Source organism: Lactuca sativa, chromosome 2 (assembly GCF_002870075.4).
Source record: "Lactuca sativa cultivar Salinas chromosome 2, Lsat_Salinas_v11, whole genome shotgun sequence".
In the NCBI taxonomy this organism is placed as follows: Eukaryota; Viridiplantae; Streptophyta; class Magnoliopsida; order Asterales; family Asteraceae; genus Lactuca; species Lactuca sativa.
In genome coordinates this window covers 192,365,495-192,381,194 of record NC_056624.2, presented here as the reverse complement: position 1 = coordinate 192,381,194, position 15,700 = coordinate 192,365,495, and the positions used below count along the sequence as shown (strand labels likewise).

Genomic DNA, 15,700 nt, shown 5'->3' with positions numbered 1-15,700 from the left:
AATGTTTGAATTAAATTATAGTTTTTTTATAATTATTTTAGGTGAAACATAAACACCTTAGAAAAGTCATGAATTTATGACATTTTAAAAACAACTTTTAAGGGTTTTGAAAAGGCATTTCTAAAATCGCTTATCAATTTGCCAAATATCTTTTTTTTTTTTTTTTTCTTTTTTTTTTAAAGATTATTGACCTTTTAAAAAACAAAGAAATCAACAAGCATAACCAAATCCCAAACACCCCAATACCACCTAATGTTTTAAAGAGGGCACAAAAATCACAAATACAATATCACTATTTTCGTTTTTTTTTTCCTTAATTTCGTAAGAATACATTCTTTCAAGTTTAGGATCAATCAATTTTCTAACATCCCCAAAAGAAAAGAATTATTCCCTTACATTACACCCAACTAATCCAATATAATATACCCACCCATCAAAAACCACACAAACTTTAATCACCCTTTATTTCACTTTCACCTCGGGCGTGGTGCAGGAAATGACTGTATTGACCTCAACGACTTCTTACCCTGTGCACCCATGGACGAAGATGGGCTCCGGCTAAAACACATAGTCTGCGACAAATTAACCATGTCCACCATCGACGGTGTCTGATACGCCTGAATCACACTCGTCACCTCCGTTGAATCACCTCTCGCGGTGGCCCGCTGCCACGAATGCGAGCTCAGCCCCGACAACACGTAAGCCCGACCCGACGACTCATACACTCTCCGGCTTGCCATTCTCTCTTTCATCTCCCTCAACTCCGCCACCAACCCCACACACAACCGGTCTCCGCCACGCGCCGCCACCGACTCCGACAGCTTCCTCCGGCAATCATCCAACACCGACGTCGCTGCCGCCAGGTTCCCACGCTCCGCCGCCACCCGCGCTTCGGCTATCGCACTGGCGGCGTTAAGGCGGTTCCTTTGCCGGTCCACTTCGATCGAAACTATTTGTTTTCCGGCGGTGGTTTCCGGCCTCGAGATTGTCACGTTTTCGTTTCCGCCAACGGTCACGGTGGTTTTCTTTATCGGGTCTTTATGAATAACTTTGAATTTCACTAATGACATTTCATCACCCGATGATTCTTCAACCGGAATATCAATTCCCACGAGAAAATCCCGTTCTTCTTCGGCGTATAAATCACCAACTTCAATAAACCCGGATCGAAAATCAGACCCCATATTCACTTTATAACTCCCGGCTTTAATCGACCCGAGTTTCAAAACCGGATCAACACATTCGACTTCGACCCGTAATTCTTGGACCACAACACTCAAAAGCCCGCCAATACATTGAGCAAAAGCATCTTGTATAACATTCTCGGCTTCTATAAACGAAAACATTCCTCCGGAATGTTCCGAGATCGTGTGCATCGCGGAAGCGTCATGGTCCATTCCGAACCCAAACGTGTGAATCGGAATCCGAATCACATCGGTATCGGAATTGGATTTCTTGATTTGGAAAGAAGATGGTAAAAGAGATTGGTAATCGGTTTTGGATCCGTTTTTTCTCGGGCTGATGCTCGTGTACGTGTCCTGCCCGTCTGACAACAATATCATACTGCTGACCGGATTCTTGAATTTCCGGTCAGTCATTACTTTGGCGCCCTTTTTCAAGGCCTCAGCTATGTTTGTTCCACCATTGGCCACCAATGAGTTAATCATTTGTAAAGATTCTTGTTTTCCTGATTCCGTCATACGCCGGAGTGGGAATAGGCGTCGGGCTGAAGAAGAAAACGCGATTACTGAAAGCCGGTCCAACGGGCCAAGATTTTGGATTACAAAGCCCATTGCTTGTTTTAATAAGGCAATCTTTGTTCCTGTCATACTTCCACTAATATCAAGAACAGTCACGAGATCAATCGGTGCTCGTGAGTTCATGTTTCCTTTAGTCACAGGCGCTTTTAGGTTTATTAAAATAGCAAAATTGTCAAACCGAGTTGACTTTGCTACTGCTGAAATTTCAGGGTATGTTGTCATTTCCAATCCTTGGTCGGAATCGGAATTACTAAAAACTTCTTCGGGTGTTTGGTTGAGTAGTTCGTCATCGTCAAAGACAGGAGGCTCGAGGGATTGGAATAGGAATGGGACGTTACGACTGGAATGGAGTTGTTGTGGGGGTAATCCTTGTAGAATCATGTAGGAATCATTGTGGGCCCATGAACCGGAATTGGTGTTTGACTTTACGCGAGAAGAACCGGAATTCTCAAAAGGGATTTCTTTCCATCTTGCCCGACAAACAGGACAAACGCGATTCCCATGTTTGACATTTGATGTAATGCAATTGAAATGGAAGGAATGTGAGCATTCTGCAGTGAAGATGGCATGACCATTGGTTGGTTTTATTGTAGTTAAACATATTGCACAAATTCTCTGCAAATCAAATGAAAGTTCATGTTTAGTATTAAATTTTTAAAGAATATCATGCAAGTTGTAAATCACTTTAGATGGCCAACAAACAAGTGAGTGGATTATTCTGGGTGATTATAAAAATTGGAACTTTTTAAAGTGAACATCATTAAGCAACTGGCGTTCCAATGACGAATGGTTCAAGGCAATAAAGAAAAGCATATGCATCATATAATGAAAAAAAAAGGCACATGTAAAAGAAAAGAATTGGAACCCAATAAGAATAAGTTACAGAGTTTCTACTCTTTCAAAAGTTAAACTTAAACTTATGCTCCACAAGTAAAGTCCAAAAGGGTAAATTCAACCACGAGAAGGGAAGACTGAAGAGAGAGGTTTTATTTGTAAAAGTGAAGGTGTTGACCAGATAAAGCACTTTACCTTCGAGAAGGGGAAGTAAAAAAGTAAGGGAGATGATAATGAACTGTGTATAATAGCAACAATATTTATAATTTAGTTAAATACAACTATACAAGCAAAGACATTCAAAGTTAAAAAGGACTATCAATGGAAAAGAGGATAACCTAAAAGAAGCATTAATGGTCGTTCCTAAATGATTAAGGAAAGTTGAAAACTACACGACAATAAAATAAGGAAGCCATCGTTATCTCCATCGCTGCCGTCTGTACTGTAATATCACTGTCGCAATTACCAGCCATTTCATAACTACATTAAAAAAAAATCCTTTCGTCGATTATAATCAGAGTCAACTTGTGACCAAAAAGAGATTTTAACTTTTTACATCTCACCATGAATTATTACATCCTATGTTTTTTTACTGTAGCAGAGTGTAATAGCCGATTCTCAAGGGTTGCTCGACCACTCAACTCTCTGAATCTCTATCTTTTCAATTAACAAACACATAGTAATTCAGTAACTTGTGAAAATGACAAATCTTTTCAATTAACAATCACATAGTAATTCACAAGATAATCAATCGCAGAACTTCAGTTCAGTCAAACGAATAACTCAATCATACGTCATATCCCGGCAAAGTGAGATAAACCCCGGCAAGGTGAGATAAACAACGGAAATAGATACTTATAGGAGAGTTATAGTAAACAAAGTTACCTTGGACGACGATTTAATACCGTATTTTGATAACTGAAGGCCGGAGGACGAAGGAGTCGGAGTCGTGGGCATTCGGTGACGAATATCTGAACTCTTACGAGAGCGTGAAGACGGCGACGGCGGTGATTCATTATCGTCGGCGGTTTTAGGGACGTAAAGGCATGTATTTAGGCCTAGAGCGAGCTTGACCTTCCTCCATTTGCTTTCGCCTCCCATACTTCTGATACTAGTTCGATCTGTGGAATCGAGTAAGATCCTAATTATTTATAAATTGATAGAAGAGATTTTGTTGACAGATCTTAGGAGGAAAAATCGCTTGGTGAAAAGCAACATTCTTCAAGAAGAGACCATTCTCCGAAATTCTTGATCCATGAATATACGATGAATTCACTTTTTCCCCAAATTTCTTTCCCTAATCTCGATTTTAGGGTACCTGGACATGGAAACCGATAGCTTTGGACTTATACCAAAGCGAGAAGAGAGAGAAGAGTGAGAACAGCTTGGAGGGGTAAAGCTGGAAAATCAGCTTTATCGGGGAAATGGATTGGCAATCTACTCTCTACCAAAAATAATTAATTTAGTAAATTTTTTTATCTTTAATATTATATATAGTATATTGTCATTTCGGTTCAAAATTTGGCATGGAGTTTTCATTTCCATCAACATTGATCCTTTTTGTCGATAGTTAACCACATATAAAGTGATTGTTTTATATTAACTTTCTTTCCTTTTTATTAGGATTAATGTTGTAACATTTGGCATGGAATACACCCTTGGTGGAGAAAAGAAATAATATGATGTTGAGATAACGAATTTAGGTAGTGTGATGGTGTTATTGGTGTGATGAACACAACCATCATTTTTAGATCTAAGAGGAGTACCTTTTTGATATTATTGTTGATAGGTTGTATTTTTAGATTGTAGAAAAAGCAAAATTAATTGTCTTAGTTGGCTTCAAAACGCACCTTTTGTTAGCATTTTTTCGCAATGATTTTTTACTAGTTCATTGTTACAAAAAAAAAAAAAAAAAAAAAAAAAAAAGTATGTCCACCATACCCTCACACTCTTTTCGTTTTTTATCCGAACTAAATGCTATGTCATCCTCTTATTTTTCTTAAATTCGAAATATATATATATATATATATATATATATATATATATATATATATATATATATATATATATATATATATGGTAGTGATGTTGACAATTTATTTATATATGAAAACAATTGTAAGAGTTTTTTACTACAAACAACACCAAAGAAAATGTTGTTCCTCCACCCAAACTCACTTGCTAAGTTGCTATACCAACCCCACTGTATGATACCAATATATGATACGATGGGAACTCCATTTAATCTTTTATAAAAAAAACAATTTATATATTTAATTAATAGAACCTAAAACTTCAATGTTGATTTTGTAAACAAAGATAAAAGCAATAAACATTAGTTAAGTTTGGTTACATCGAGGGAAGTTGGAAGATAGGGTGGGATTTCAGTTTTATTCTAGTTAGATTAGAAAAATTACATCAAAAAACATATTTTAATATTTTAATAACATGTTTTTTATTATTATATTCAATTAGAACATAAAAATTAACATATTTTATTAATTATAAAAAGGACAAATTATGGAAATATGTTAATATTTTTAAAAACATATTTAACATTAAACTCATTTTAAAAATCTCAATAATTTTTTAAAATACAATCGCATATATATATATATATATATATATATATATATATATATATATATATATATATATATATATATATATATATATATATATATATATATATATTGCATTTAAAGTAAAATTGAATATCTAATAATTATTTATAAAAACAAGTTAGATATTTTTGTGTAAAATAAATAATAATTCATGTGTTATTATTGGTCGACATCACATTCATAATGTTTTTGCCTGTCGATTGTACTTTGAATCCACTTTATATTTAACCAAAATAAAAATTATATTGGAGTTGGTTATAGATGACATTTCATCTCAACAAAAAGTCTAATATGGTTTAAGCGTGTCATGAAATTAATAAACCCGAAAGTTATTATAGTAATATATTGGTATATGACTCTTTTACCCTTGGGTCTGTAGGTAATTGCAAGAAATGCCATTAGATGTCTTTGGACTTTGATATTAACGAAAGAATGGGTTCGCCGTTTATGGTCATCATCATTGGATGTCATCTAGTTTGGAGTTTGGACGTGAGTGATCCAATGGCGATTTTCAAGTTGACCCAGAAACCCAGTTGTACTATGTTATATTATTTTATGATTGTTTTTTTTTTTTCTTTAATATTTTTAAAAAAATATCTGAGAAATTTTAATATAACATAATATATTTGCAAAAATCTAAAACATAATTTATTTATATTTATATAATTGATAAATAAGTATATTATTATCTTTCAAAAATAAAATATTTTTAGTTGAAATAAACGTGTTTGGGTATCTTAATATTAGATTTTGAATCTTATTAATCTACTTCTAAATCATGGCACACTACTATTTGTGTGTTTTTAAAAGATTAGAAAAATATCTTTTTAATATCTTCTTTAACTTTTCTCAACAAAAAGTAAACTCGTCCCTTCCTTTCCCTCTTTCCATCAAACTTTATTTTTGACGAATCTCATTTCAATATTGTTTATTCATCTTTTTAATAATTAATTAAAAGATGCCACTAAAAACGATTTTGTTTCATAATACTCCGTAGTATATTTATATGATATTTGTTTGACTCTTAAATATTTGAATCAAACTGACTTGTTGCATTGCGTGCCTAACCAAAGTTCGTTTGATTTGACCAATAAAAAAGATGGATATGTTTTCTTACTTCAAGTTATTTTCGTACCTATGTTAAATCCTTTAAATATTAATATTTAAACTTTCATTTATGTGAAATCAGATAAATTTAAGTTATTTAGTGTCGGCCATTTTAGTTTTTCATTTATCTTAATTTTTATGAGACTTGGCTTATTGTTATTATATATTTGACTAATAACTTGATAATGATATGTCATTGACATATCTTTATGAAATGAAACAATCTCATTAAATAATAACCAAATTTATTTTTCTTTCATATTTCTAAAACATCTAAAACGTAAATAGATTATACAAATAAAGTTTAAATTTTGTTTCATTGTAAAATACCTTTATAAATCAATAAAATTTAGTCTAATTTTACCTTTATAAATCAATATTAGGTTAAATTTTATTGATTTATAAAGGTACACAATTTTATAGTGAAACGAAAATTGAACTTATGCTCAATTATACAAAATTCATACACGCAACTAATATACAATTCTTTTCATACCATATTTTTCTTCTCGTGTGTCAAAAACCTATTAATATTACGTAGAGGCTTATTCATATTACTTATCTTCATTATAATATACATAAATCTACATGATCACTCTATCACTCATAATATCACCACAAGTCCACAAGCACCAAGATATAGCCTGGTAAGATGTGTTTGAAACCATTTCACTAAATACTATGTTTACATTACCAAAAACATGTATCTTAGGCATAATTATCTTGCAGGCTAATATTAGAAGTTATCACTACTTCAAGTCTTCTAAAAGTGTTTTAAAGTCTTCCACAGTGATGTTAAAAGGCACCCAAAAGTCTTGGTGATACGTTTTCATGACTTTCCTAGAATGTACATCAAAAGAAAAAAAATGTTTAAACCACTAAAGTGTCTAAGGGAGAACCCTTCCAATCCATTCAACCCACTTGCTATGTCAATATTTTTTTATTTAATTAAATTAAAAAAAATATAAAATAAAATAAAACATTATATTTTTTTTCTTTAGAAAAGTTTTACTAATATAAAACAAAAAATGTTCTAAAATAATTAAAGAAAAAAGAAACAAAAGGTTTACCATTCATGCATTAAAATTGAATGAAATGTTTACAAAAATATATAACAAAAAAAAAGTACAAAATTACAATCACATGGGTTGAATAGTGATAATGTCATATGCATACATTTGATTGTGAATAGAATTGAAAACAAAAGAAACCACGTGCTGGAGAGAGAGAGAGTTTAGAGAAAGAGAGGGATCAGTTGCGGGTTGTATAGCCTGCTCAAAAACTCCACAAAGAAACCCGCAATAGCCCGTACATATCACGAAATCAGAGAATAATATCAAACATAAAAGATGTCATGCAAAAATGTCAACGCATAGAACACGGAAGAAGAAATGACAAATCGGTAATAACAACAAGAGTATACACTAGGACCAAAATGACATATAAAGTTGAATATCAAAATTGTATACTTAAAGGAATGTTAATTGCCAATGAGTATTTAACGAATTGATGAGTACATATGAGAGACACTCATAACAACAAATGTACTCTCGCCGTTCAAACATTAAAACTTTTAGGTATTTTGTTACTTCTTAACTATTTATAATATATTTTTATGTGCTAACATTTTATGATACAAAATAGATTATAAAGAGGCAGGAAAATGAAGAAATAAGATATTTCCTCATTACGAGGATTTATGTATCCTTTTTGGAAATGATAGAGCTCAAGGGAATAAAGGCAAAGATTTTGCCCAAATGGAAAAAGATGCAAACAATGAAAAACAATCCGAACCAATAAAAGACGGTTTTAAAGAACAAACCATAGAAAATGAAAAATCTCCAAATGCATAGAGAAAAAGTAGAGTTGATGTTGTTATTAAGCGAATAACTATTGCATCTAACGTTCTTGGAGAAAAACTTGAAAAAAAAAAACAACGAATATCATGAATCAAGCAATTCTAGAAGGGAAAAAAAACTTCTATGGTAATTCCTGAAATTTCAAAGCAAGTAGGAAAATAATACGTGATCTGGAAACCATGTTAAATTTTTGGAATTTGGAAGGAGAAAACCGTGACGATCAGTGGCGTAGCCAAGATTTGGTTTTACGTTAGGCCAAACAATTTACAAAATATAAACGAGTAGCAAAATAATTCAAAAACTTGAAACCACAATTGTTTAAAAATCGTCTAAGATTAAAAATAAAATAGTTAATTGATTAATTCAGAAATAGAAAAATAAAATAACGAATTTGATGAACAATAATGTGATCTACTCAAAAACTTGTAACCCTAATTCTTTAATCAACATGCCGTGATGCCGCTGCAAAAAATACTCTTCATACATAATTTGAAGTTTTTAATAGATGGCTCGTATCACAATTCATGATTCCTAATATATATCTGTAAAACTTCTTCATGTTTATTATAAAAATATAATAAGTTACAAAAAAATCACTATTTCTATCATATAACAAAATTAATTTTTCAATTTGTTTGAGCAAACCAAATAGAAAACAAATTATTTTCCATGTCAACAACTCCCTTTCAAAAACATTTTGCGAATCAAACACAAGCTTAGAGTTTGACCCAAAAATATTCGAGAAAATAGAATTTACCTGCTTTAAAAATAGGAAAAAGACTCTTTTTGTTTGTTTAGTGGAATCATAAGCCAAAACCGCCTGTAACCACAAAAAACAATGATTGTTATGATAAATTGGCAAACCTTAAAATATTAAGATAAAAATTGAGATTCATCACCAAGGCATTATAACTTCTCCTCATGCCTCGCTTTTTTAGGATATACCTCCTCACTTAAGTCAATAAATAAGACACATTAATTCGAATAAATACAAAAACAACTCTTTTCTTAATCTCATCTAATTACCTGCAACATATTTTCAGTATCACCTAAATACACATCATGTGCTTGTCTTGGAAACTTCTTCCAAATGAATCTGCACAATGATGTGATTCCAAATTACTAAACAAATAACATTTTTGCAGTAACAATTTTTATATCACTCATGCAACATGATATGTCACGAAGTCCCAATGCTCTTGTGAGAATTTACCTGATGAAGACAAGTTGATATGAAATGACAATAATGCCCCCAATACAATAAACATCACCTAACAATCTTGGGGAATGCATATGACAATTCTTGTTTTCGGTTCACGTTATGTAAACAATGTTTGATTAAGTCACCAATAATCTCCACAAGAACACTCACCATTTTCAAATTTATGAAACCTATTAGCATCTCTAACTAAAAACACTTTGGTTAATATCTTTGACAACCCCTTTATAAACTCGTGACAATCGCCACAAACCCTCAAGTTTTTAAAAATCCGAATACAACCCCTCTCCTTTTCAATCCCATCATTATGAACCAAAAAAAGCCCGATAGCCAACTTCTCACTATGAACCCTCAAACTCTCTTCCCTCGATTCCTCCTCCACATCATGCAATGAAAACCTAACTTCATAAGCAAATTGCACTTCCTCCTTCAATCTCTTTTCCATTTCCTTCAACTTTTCATGGATTCTTGATGTCAATGGATGCCTCTCATCTCCATTGTAGAAAAAGTGAATCGATTTATCAATCTCCACCCAACTTTGACCACCTACTTTATTTAACCCCTTCACTTTGACCGACTTTCTAACCTTTTCACTCTCTTTCCATAAACCCGCATTCGCATAGATGCTTGACATCATGACATAGTTTACAACACTTACATCATCCATTTTCATAAGAATTTCACCAACTTCACGTCCCATTTCCAAATCTTTGTGTAGTTTACAAGCACTAAGCAATGTCTGCCAGATACCTGAATTAGGCTTCACGGGCATGTTCTTGATAAGATTTCTTGCTTCTTTTAAACGACCAGACCTACCAAGAAGATCAACCATGCAAGCATAATGCTCCACATTCGGTTTGATTTTGGGGTCGTTGAGTAATCTTGAAAAGTATTGTTGACTTTTCTCAACTAAACCAGAGTGGCTACAAGATGAGAGTATGGCCAAGTAAGTTACTCCATCAGGTGAAATGTTTTCTGATTTCATGTTCTCAAAGATGTTAATCGCTTGTTCACCAAGTCCATGTTTTCCATATCCTGTTATCATGATTGTCCAAGATACCACGTTTCTCTTAGGCATTTCTTCAAACACCTTATCTGCATCTTCTGTTACACCACACTTCAGATACATATCCATCACTGAATTTGCCACAGAGATGTCTAGACCGAATGGGACTTTGGTTATGTAAGCGTGCATTTGCTTACCTTGTTCAAGAAGAGCAAAATCAGCGAACACTGCCATCACGCTGGAGAGAACAAACCCGTCAATAGGAAAGCTGCTCTTTCTAAGTGCACTATATGACTCCATAGCTTTTGACAAGTTTCCTTCTTGAGCATAGCCTACAACTAGCGTTGTCCAGGAGATGACACTCTTTCTTTCGACTTGATCAAACACCTTCTGTGCATCACGTAAAGACCCACATTTTGCATACAAATCAATAAGTGAACCTGCAACGATTGTTTGTTGTGACAAAAGAAAACCCATTGAAATTAGAAACCCGTGGATTTGTCTCCCAGCCTCCAATTCTCCAAGACCAGCACAAGCTTTCAAAGTGCTTGTGAAAGTAAACCCATCGGGGTTTTTTCCTTGTATCTGCATCTCCTTGAATAAATCCAAGGATTTGTCACCCATGTGTCCGACTGCATATCCTGATATCATTGCATTCCAAGTTATCAGACTTCTCTCAGGCACTTCATCGAACACCTGAGATGCAGCCTCGATTCTCCCACATTTTGAATACATGTCTATCAAAGAATTTCCCACCACTGGGAACCATTCAAAGCCCGTTTTACAGCACCAGCCATGAACCTGCATCCCATTCTCGGGAACACCTACGAATCCACAAGCTTTAAAGTTGGTAGAAAATGTGAACTCATTCGGTTTAACCATGGAACTTCCCATTCGACTTAAGAGTAATAATGAGCTTTTGGCATTGCCTTGATTTAGGTACCCACACATAAGAGACGTCCAAGAAACAACGTTTCTTTGAAGCATTCTATCAAACACTTTACATGCCATCTCGACCCTGCCACATTTTCCATACATATCTATAAGGTCATTGTTTATCATCATATCAAACCCATAACCCGATTTCACAACTGTGGTATGAACCTGCAATCCTTGATCTAAAAACAAATTCTTTGAGCAAACCCTCAAGAGCTGAGCAAACCGTTGCCTCTCGTTCATCATGAGAATCCTTTATTGAACCTTCTTCCCAAGCATCACAATTTGACGCATGATATGATAATAGTGTCCGTAAAGTCTTCGTTCATGTCAGATTTCACGCATGATAAATAAATGTTCTTTACATATACATTAGCAAAAAGTAAAATAAAATTGTAAACATTTCAAAAGATTTGAACAGAACGAAAATAAGTTTGAGAAAATAAACAGTTTGAGTTGCTACCAAATCACAGGAAGTATATTAAAATAGATGATTGCATATGACACGCACACTCGGCATCTTAAAAAAAGTTTTAAATAGGAGTAATATTTATTAGTATTATTAGAAAACTATTGATGCTGGTTCAAAGTGTCAAAACAAATCACTCTCTACTAACGAAGTTTCATGATTTGAGAAGATGATATTCAAATACCCAACCTCCTTATCGTTTAAGCTGCCAAATTAATTAGTAGTAAGTGCAAGAATTGGCAACAGATTTTCATTTATTAATTTATGACAGAATCATATTATAATGCCCTAAAAAGATAAAAATGAAAGTATAGTGTTGTATTAGAAGTAGGATGATATAAAATACAAAATACAAAATGCATCCCTTTCACAAATTAATTTGTTCCTAATTAACATGGTGTGTACTTCATATAAGGTAAGGATTATAGAGGTAAAATCCACTGGTGAAGGCTGATTAGCTGTGGTCAAACAAGCTAATGCAAGGGTCAAGGGTTTTTAGGTCATTTTATATGTTATGTCTGTAGAATATAAATAGAAGCCTTGTGTTTTTTGTTAAGCATCTTAAAATCTGCTTCATAAAACACTGAAAACATAGAGTCATATCATTTTACTCTTAAAATCTGTTTCATGTGCAGCTTTTAACTTGTAAAAGTAGAAATCGATTTCATTACAACATTCTACTTTCAAAACAAGATTCCTTCAAGGCATTGTACTTGGAAAATTTACCTGATTATAACATATTACTTTGGAATTTAAACATTAAAAACTCTATAGTAGTGAAAAATCTACCTATACAACAATGCACTTATGCCAAAATAAATAAACAGATCACATTTGTTTTAAATATTCCAATCTAAAAAATATATTAAAAAAAAAAAACTAACACATTTGGCATCAACGTTAATTCATCTATTTGATGGGTCAAACATTCACATATCTATGAGACTATGACTCAAAACATATGAGAGAGAGAGAGAGCTCTTAATCAAAGCTTGTTTTCTTCTCCTTCTACAACTTACTCAACCTACAACATATTAAAACTAAAAATTTCAAAATCCAATAAATAAGCATATAACAGAAAAATGAAGAAATGTAAGTGTTTTCACCTCAGATCGTGGATTAGGGTTTGTGGTGGTGGTATCTAGATGTAGGTTTTTTATCAGGCCGGAGGGTATGTAGCAGAGAAGGAGGTGTAGGAAATAAACTGCGGCCGGAAACATAATATCGTGACCGCGGTTTAGGGGTGCGGGGAGCTACCCCGCCCTCTAGCCTCATGTCATTAGTCACCCTTTTTTTATTTTTATTTTCGGTTTTTTTAACATTCATTAAATTAGCTTTTTTTTTTTCAAAATTTTTAACATTTATTAAATTAAATATATACTTAAAAATTATAAAAAATATATTAAAATTTATGGTTTTTAATTCCCTAGAAAACGAATATAATATTTATATAAAATATATTTTTAAAAAAAATAAAAAAAAAATGAAGATAGTGAAAAGTAATGAAAGATAACCATTTAATGTCTTTTGGTAACAAAAAGTGAGCGAGTGGAAAACTGACATTCAAAAAGTAAAAGGTAAAAAATAGGTATACCCTAGAGAGAGAGAGGTGTGACGATGGTGTAACAGTGGTCGTGGTGGTCCAAACAGTAGATTAGAAATAAATCCATGTTATAGCGATTGTGTTTGTAGGTGGTTGAAGGTGGAAGGAGGCAGCGCAAGGCATGGCAGGGAAAACAGTGGTGAAGGCTTAAACACCCAAAAACCATAAATCTTTAACCCTCTTCAAGCTACTGATTTCTTATACGATGTCATTATTGGAAATTAAATAAGATTTATTTTAAATTTCTTATTTTGTGAACAGATGGCTCTTATCCTATTGGTAAATATATGCTTTTATATTGATGGTGAGATAATGAGTATACAGAAGGAACCATAACTCTCTTTTTGATGAAATAGAAAACCCCAGAAGAGCGTTTATCTTGCTTATACTAACTTACCTTAATTTTTCCATTGATTCAAGCTTGTGCTTATGAGTGGTATGAGCTTTACATAAATATGTTATTGAAGAAATGGTGCAAGAAATGTTGGATAGTACAAAAAAATAGCTTCCAAGTTAGGAATACATTTTCTAGGTTCTAATCCTAATTGATATTTTTTTCACCACCTCCACTGCCGTCGTCGCCACTGTCACCACCACCGTTGCCATAGCCACCAGCGCCACCTTCCTTACTACCACCACCGCCACTGTCGCCACCACCTCTGCCACCGCCACCTCTGCCACCCACCTCACTCCTACCTCTTCCACTACCATCAACACCAACACCAACCAATCAATTTTTTCATAAAAGATTTTAAAAAACAAACAATTTTTTTTATGAATGACTAAAGACATGAAAAAAAAAACATTTGGTTCACATCTTATTCCGTAGACATGAAGAAAAAAAAAACAGAAGGCGATTTACCTCTTCCAAAACAAACACCACCTTAATGAATTCAATTTTTAAACCATTCCTCAGGATATTTGTTATAGCATTCTTTGACGGTATTCTAGTTTATAGTAAAAGTTGGAGTGACCATTCTAAGCATTTAAAAGGTGTCTTGGGTGTATTGAAATCACACACCTTGTTTGATAAATTATCCCAATGCAATTTTGCTAGGAGACATGCCAAATATATGGGCCATGTAAGAGGGTGTTACAACACTGAAAATTCCAAGCGTATTCTGGGAAGTAGTTTCAATGGATTTATATAAAGGTTGCACAAATCTATGGGTTTTATGATCATCTTCTTGGTGGTAGACAAACTAAGCAAATATGGTCACTTTATGGGTTTAAAACATCCCTATAGTGCTTATGTCATCGCTTAAAGCTTCCTCGACAATGTGTCAAATCTGTATGAGTTTCCTACTAAAATCATTTCGGAGAGAGACCCTATCTTCTTAAACAAATTTTGGAAGGAGTTTTGTAAAGCCTATCATACAACCTTCGCATTCACCACATCTTATCCTATAACAAATATCATGAGGAATGGTTTAAAAATCGAATATCCTAACGATATTCTAGTTTATAGCTATCTTCTTAAACAAATTTTGGAAGGAGCTTTGTAAAGCCACACCACCTACTCTCACCCACGATTTTACCCATGATTCACAAAGTGAAATGAAGTCATCGTCATCTCTCCTACACCCTACCCACCCGCCTAACCCTACTCCTACCCACACTACCTACCCATCACTACACACCCACACACGCACGTCTATGCTCACGCCCACCTCTACTCCTACATATCCACCACACCTTTATCCCCAACCAACCATCCACCCAAAACCTACACCCACACCACTCATCCTTACCCCATACCCACAACCACACACCTATACTTACCCTCACTCACCATACCCTACCACATCCACATCCACATCCCCATACCCATACCCACACCCACATCCACACATACACACCCCCACCACCTTTAGCCACACCTATACCCACATGTTTATTCCCATATCCATAAGCCTATGACAATACCTATGCCAACCATTGGCCCACATCTATACCTAGACCTACACGTATACATACATATGTTTATTTTTTCTTTCTTTAACTCTTTGAACTTGCACCCAACTACTGATTAAGTCCTTAGATCTAGCCTAAAAGCAAGATATCTATTAACTGTTTTTATCAAGTATAATTATATATTTTTGTTTTGTAAAGCTGTTTTTTACTATATATAGTACATGCAAATTCAATAAAAACATTGGTTTTAGCGGATAAGGGTTTAATAAATGAAATTTTTAATTAAATGAAATGTTTATCGTTTTATAACAATAAGTTACAAAAATCAATAAAAATAGTATTTTGATCACATTATATAATTTACGTTCA

General features: G+C 33.6%; 2 protein-coding genes across 10 annotated transcripts; both read right to left on the bottom strand.

The window, feature by feature from the left end:
- Positions 1 to 275: 275 nt before the first annotated feature.
- LOC111901476 (E3 ubiquitin-protein ligase WAV3) lies at positions 276 to 3,998 on the bottom strand. The gene is made up of 2 exons (XM_023897342.3): positions 3,480 to 3,998; positions 276 to 2,375 (listed from the first exon to the last, which is right to left on the bottom strand). The coding sequence occupies exons 1-2, from the start codon at positions 3,693 to 3,695 to the stop codon at positions 474 to 476; spliced, it is 2,118 nt and encodes a 705-aa protein (XP_023753110.1). The 5' UTR covers positions 3,696 to 3,998; the 3' UTR covers positions 276 to 473.
- A 3,381-nt stretch (positions 3,999 to 7,379) lies between these two features.
- On the bottom strand, positions 7,380 to 12,007 carry LOC111901475 (putative pentatricopeptide repeat-containing protein At3g15130). 9 transcript variants are annotated; one of them, XM_042899356.2, is made up of 4 exons: positions 9,398 to 12,007; positions 9,211 to 9,280; positions 9,084 to 9,136; positions 7,380 to 9,004 (listed from the first exon to the last, which is right to left on the bottom strand). In XM_042899356.2, exon 1 carries the CDS (start codon positions 11,589 to 11,591, stop codon positions 9,528 to 9,530), a length of 2,064 nt encoding a protein of 687 aa, XP_042755290.1. In that variant the 5' UTR covers positions 11,592 to 12,007; the 3' UTR covers positions 7,380 to 9,004; positions 9,084 to 9,136; positions 9,211 to 9,280; positions 9,398 to 9,527. The 9 variants fall into 9 exon arrangements, with proteins under 9 accessions (XP_042755290.1, XP_042755292.1, XP_042755291.1 ...); XM_042899358.2 differs by lacking the exon at positions 9,084 to 9,136 and having other exon boundaries at positions 7,380 to 7,607; positions 8,942 to 9,004; XM_042899357.2 differs by having other exon boundaries at positions 7,380 to 7,607; positions 8,942 to 9,004; positions 9,084 to 12,007.
- Positions 12,008 to 15,700: the final 3,693 nt, after the last annotated feature.

Excerpts from the sequence above, each read along its gene's own strand:
- LOC111901476 (XM_023897342.3), bottom strand. The coding sequence starts at position 3,695 with ATGGGAGGCGAAAGCAAATGGAGGAAGGTCAAGCTCGCTCTAGGCCTA. Across the intron at positions 2,376-3,479 it reads GTATTAAATCGTCGTCCAAG|AGAATTTGTGCAATATGTTT; the intron begins GTAACTTTGTTT and ends TTTGATTTGCAG.
- LOC111901475 (XM_042899354.2), bottom strand. The coding sequence starts at position 11,591 with ATGATGAACGAGAGGCAACGGTTTGCTCAGCTCTTGAGGGTTTGCTCA.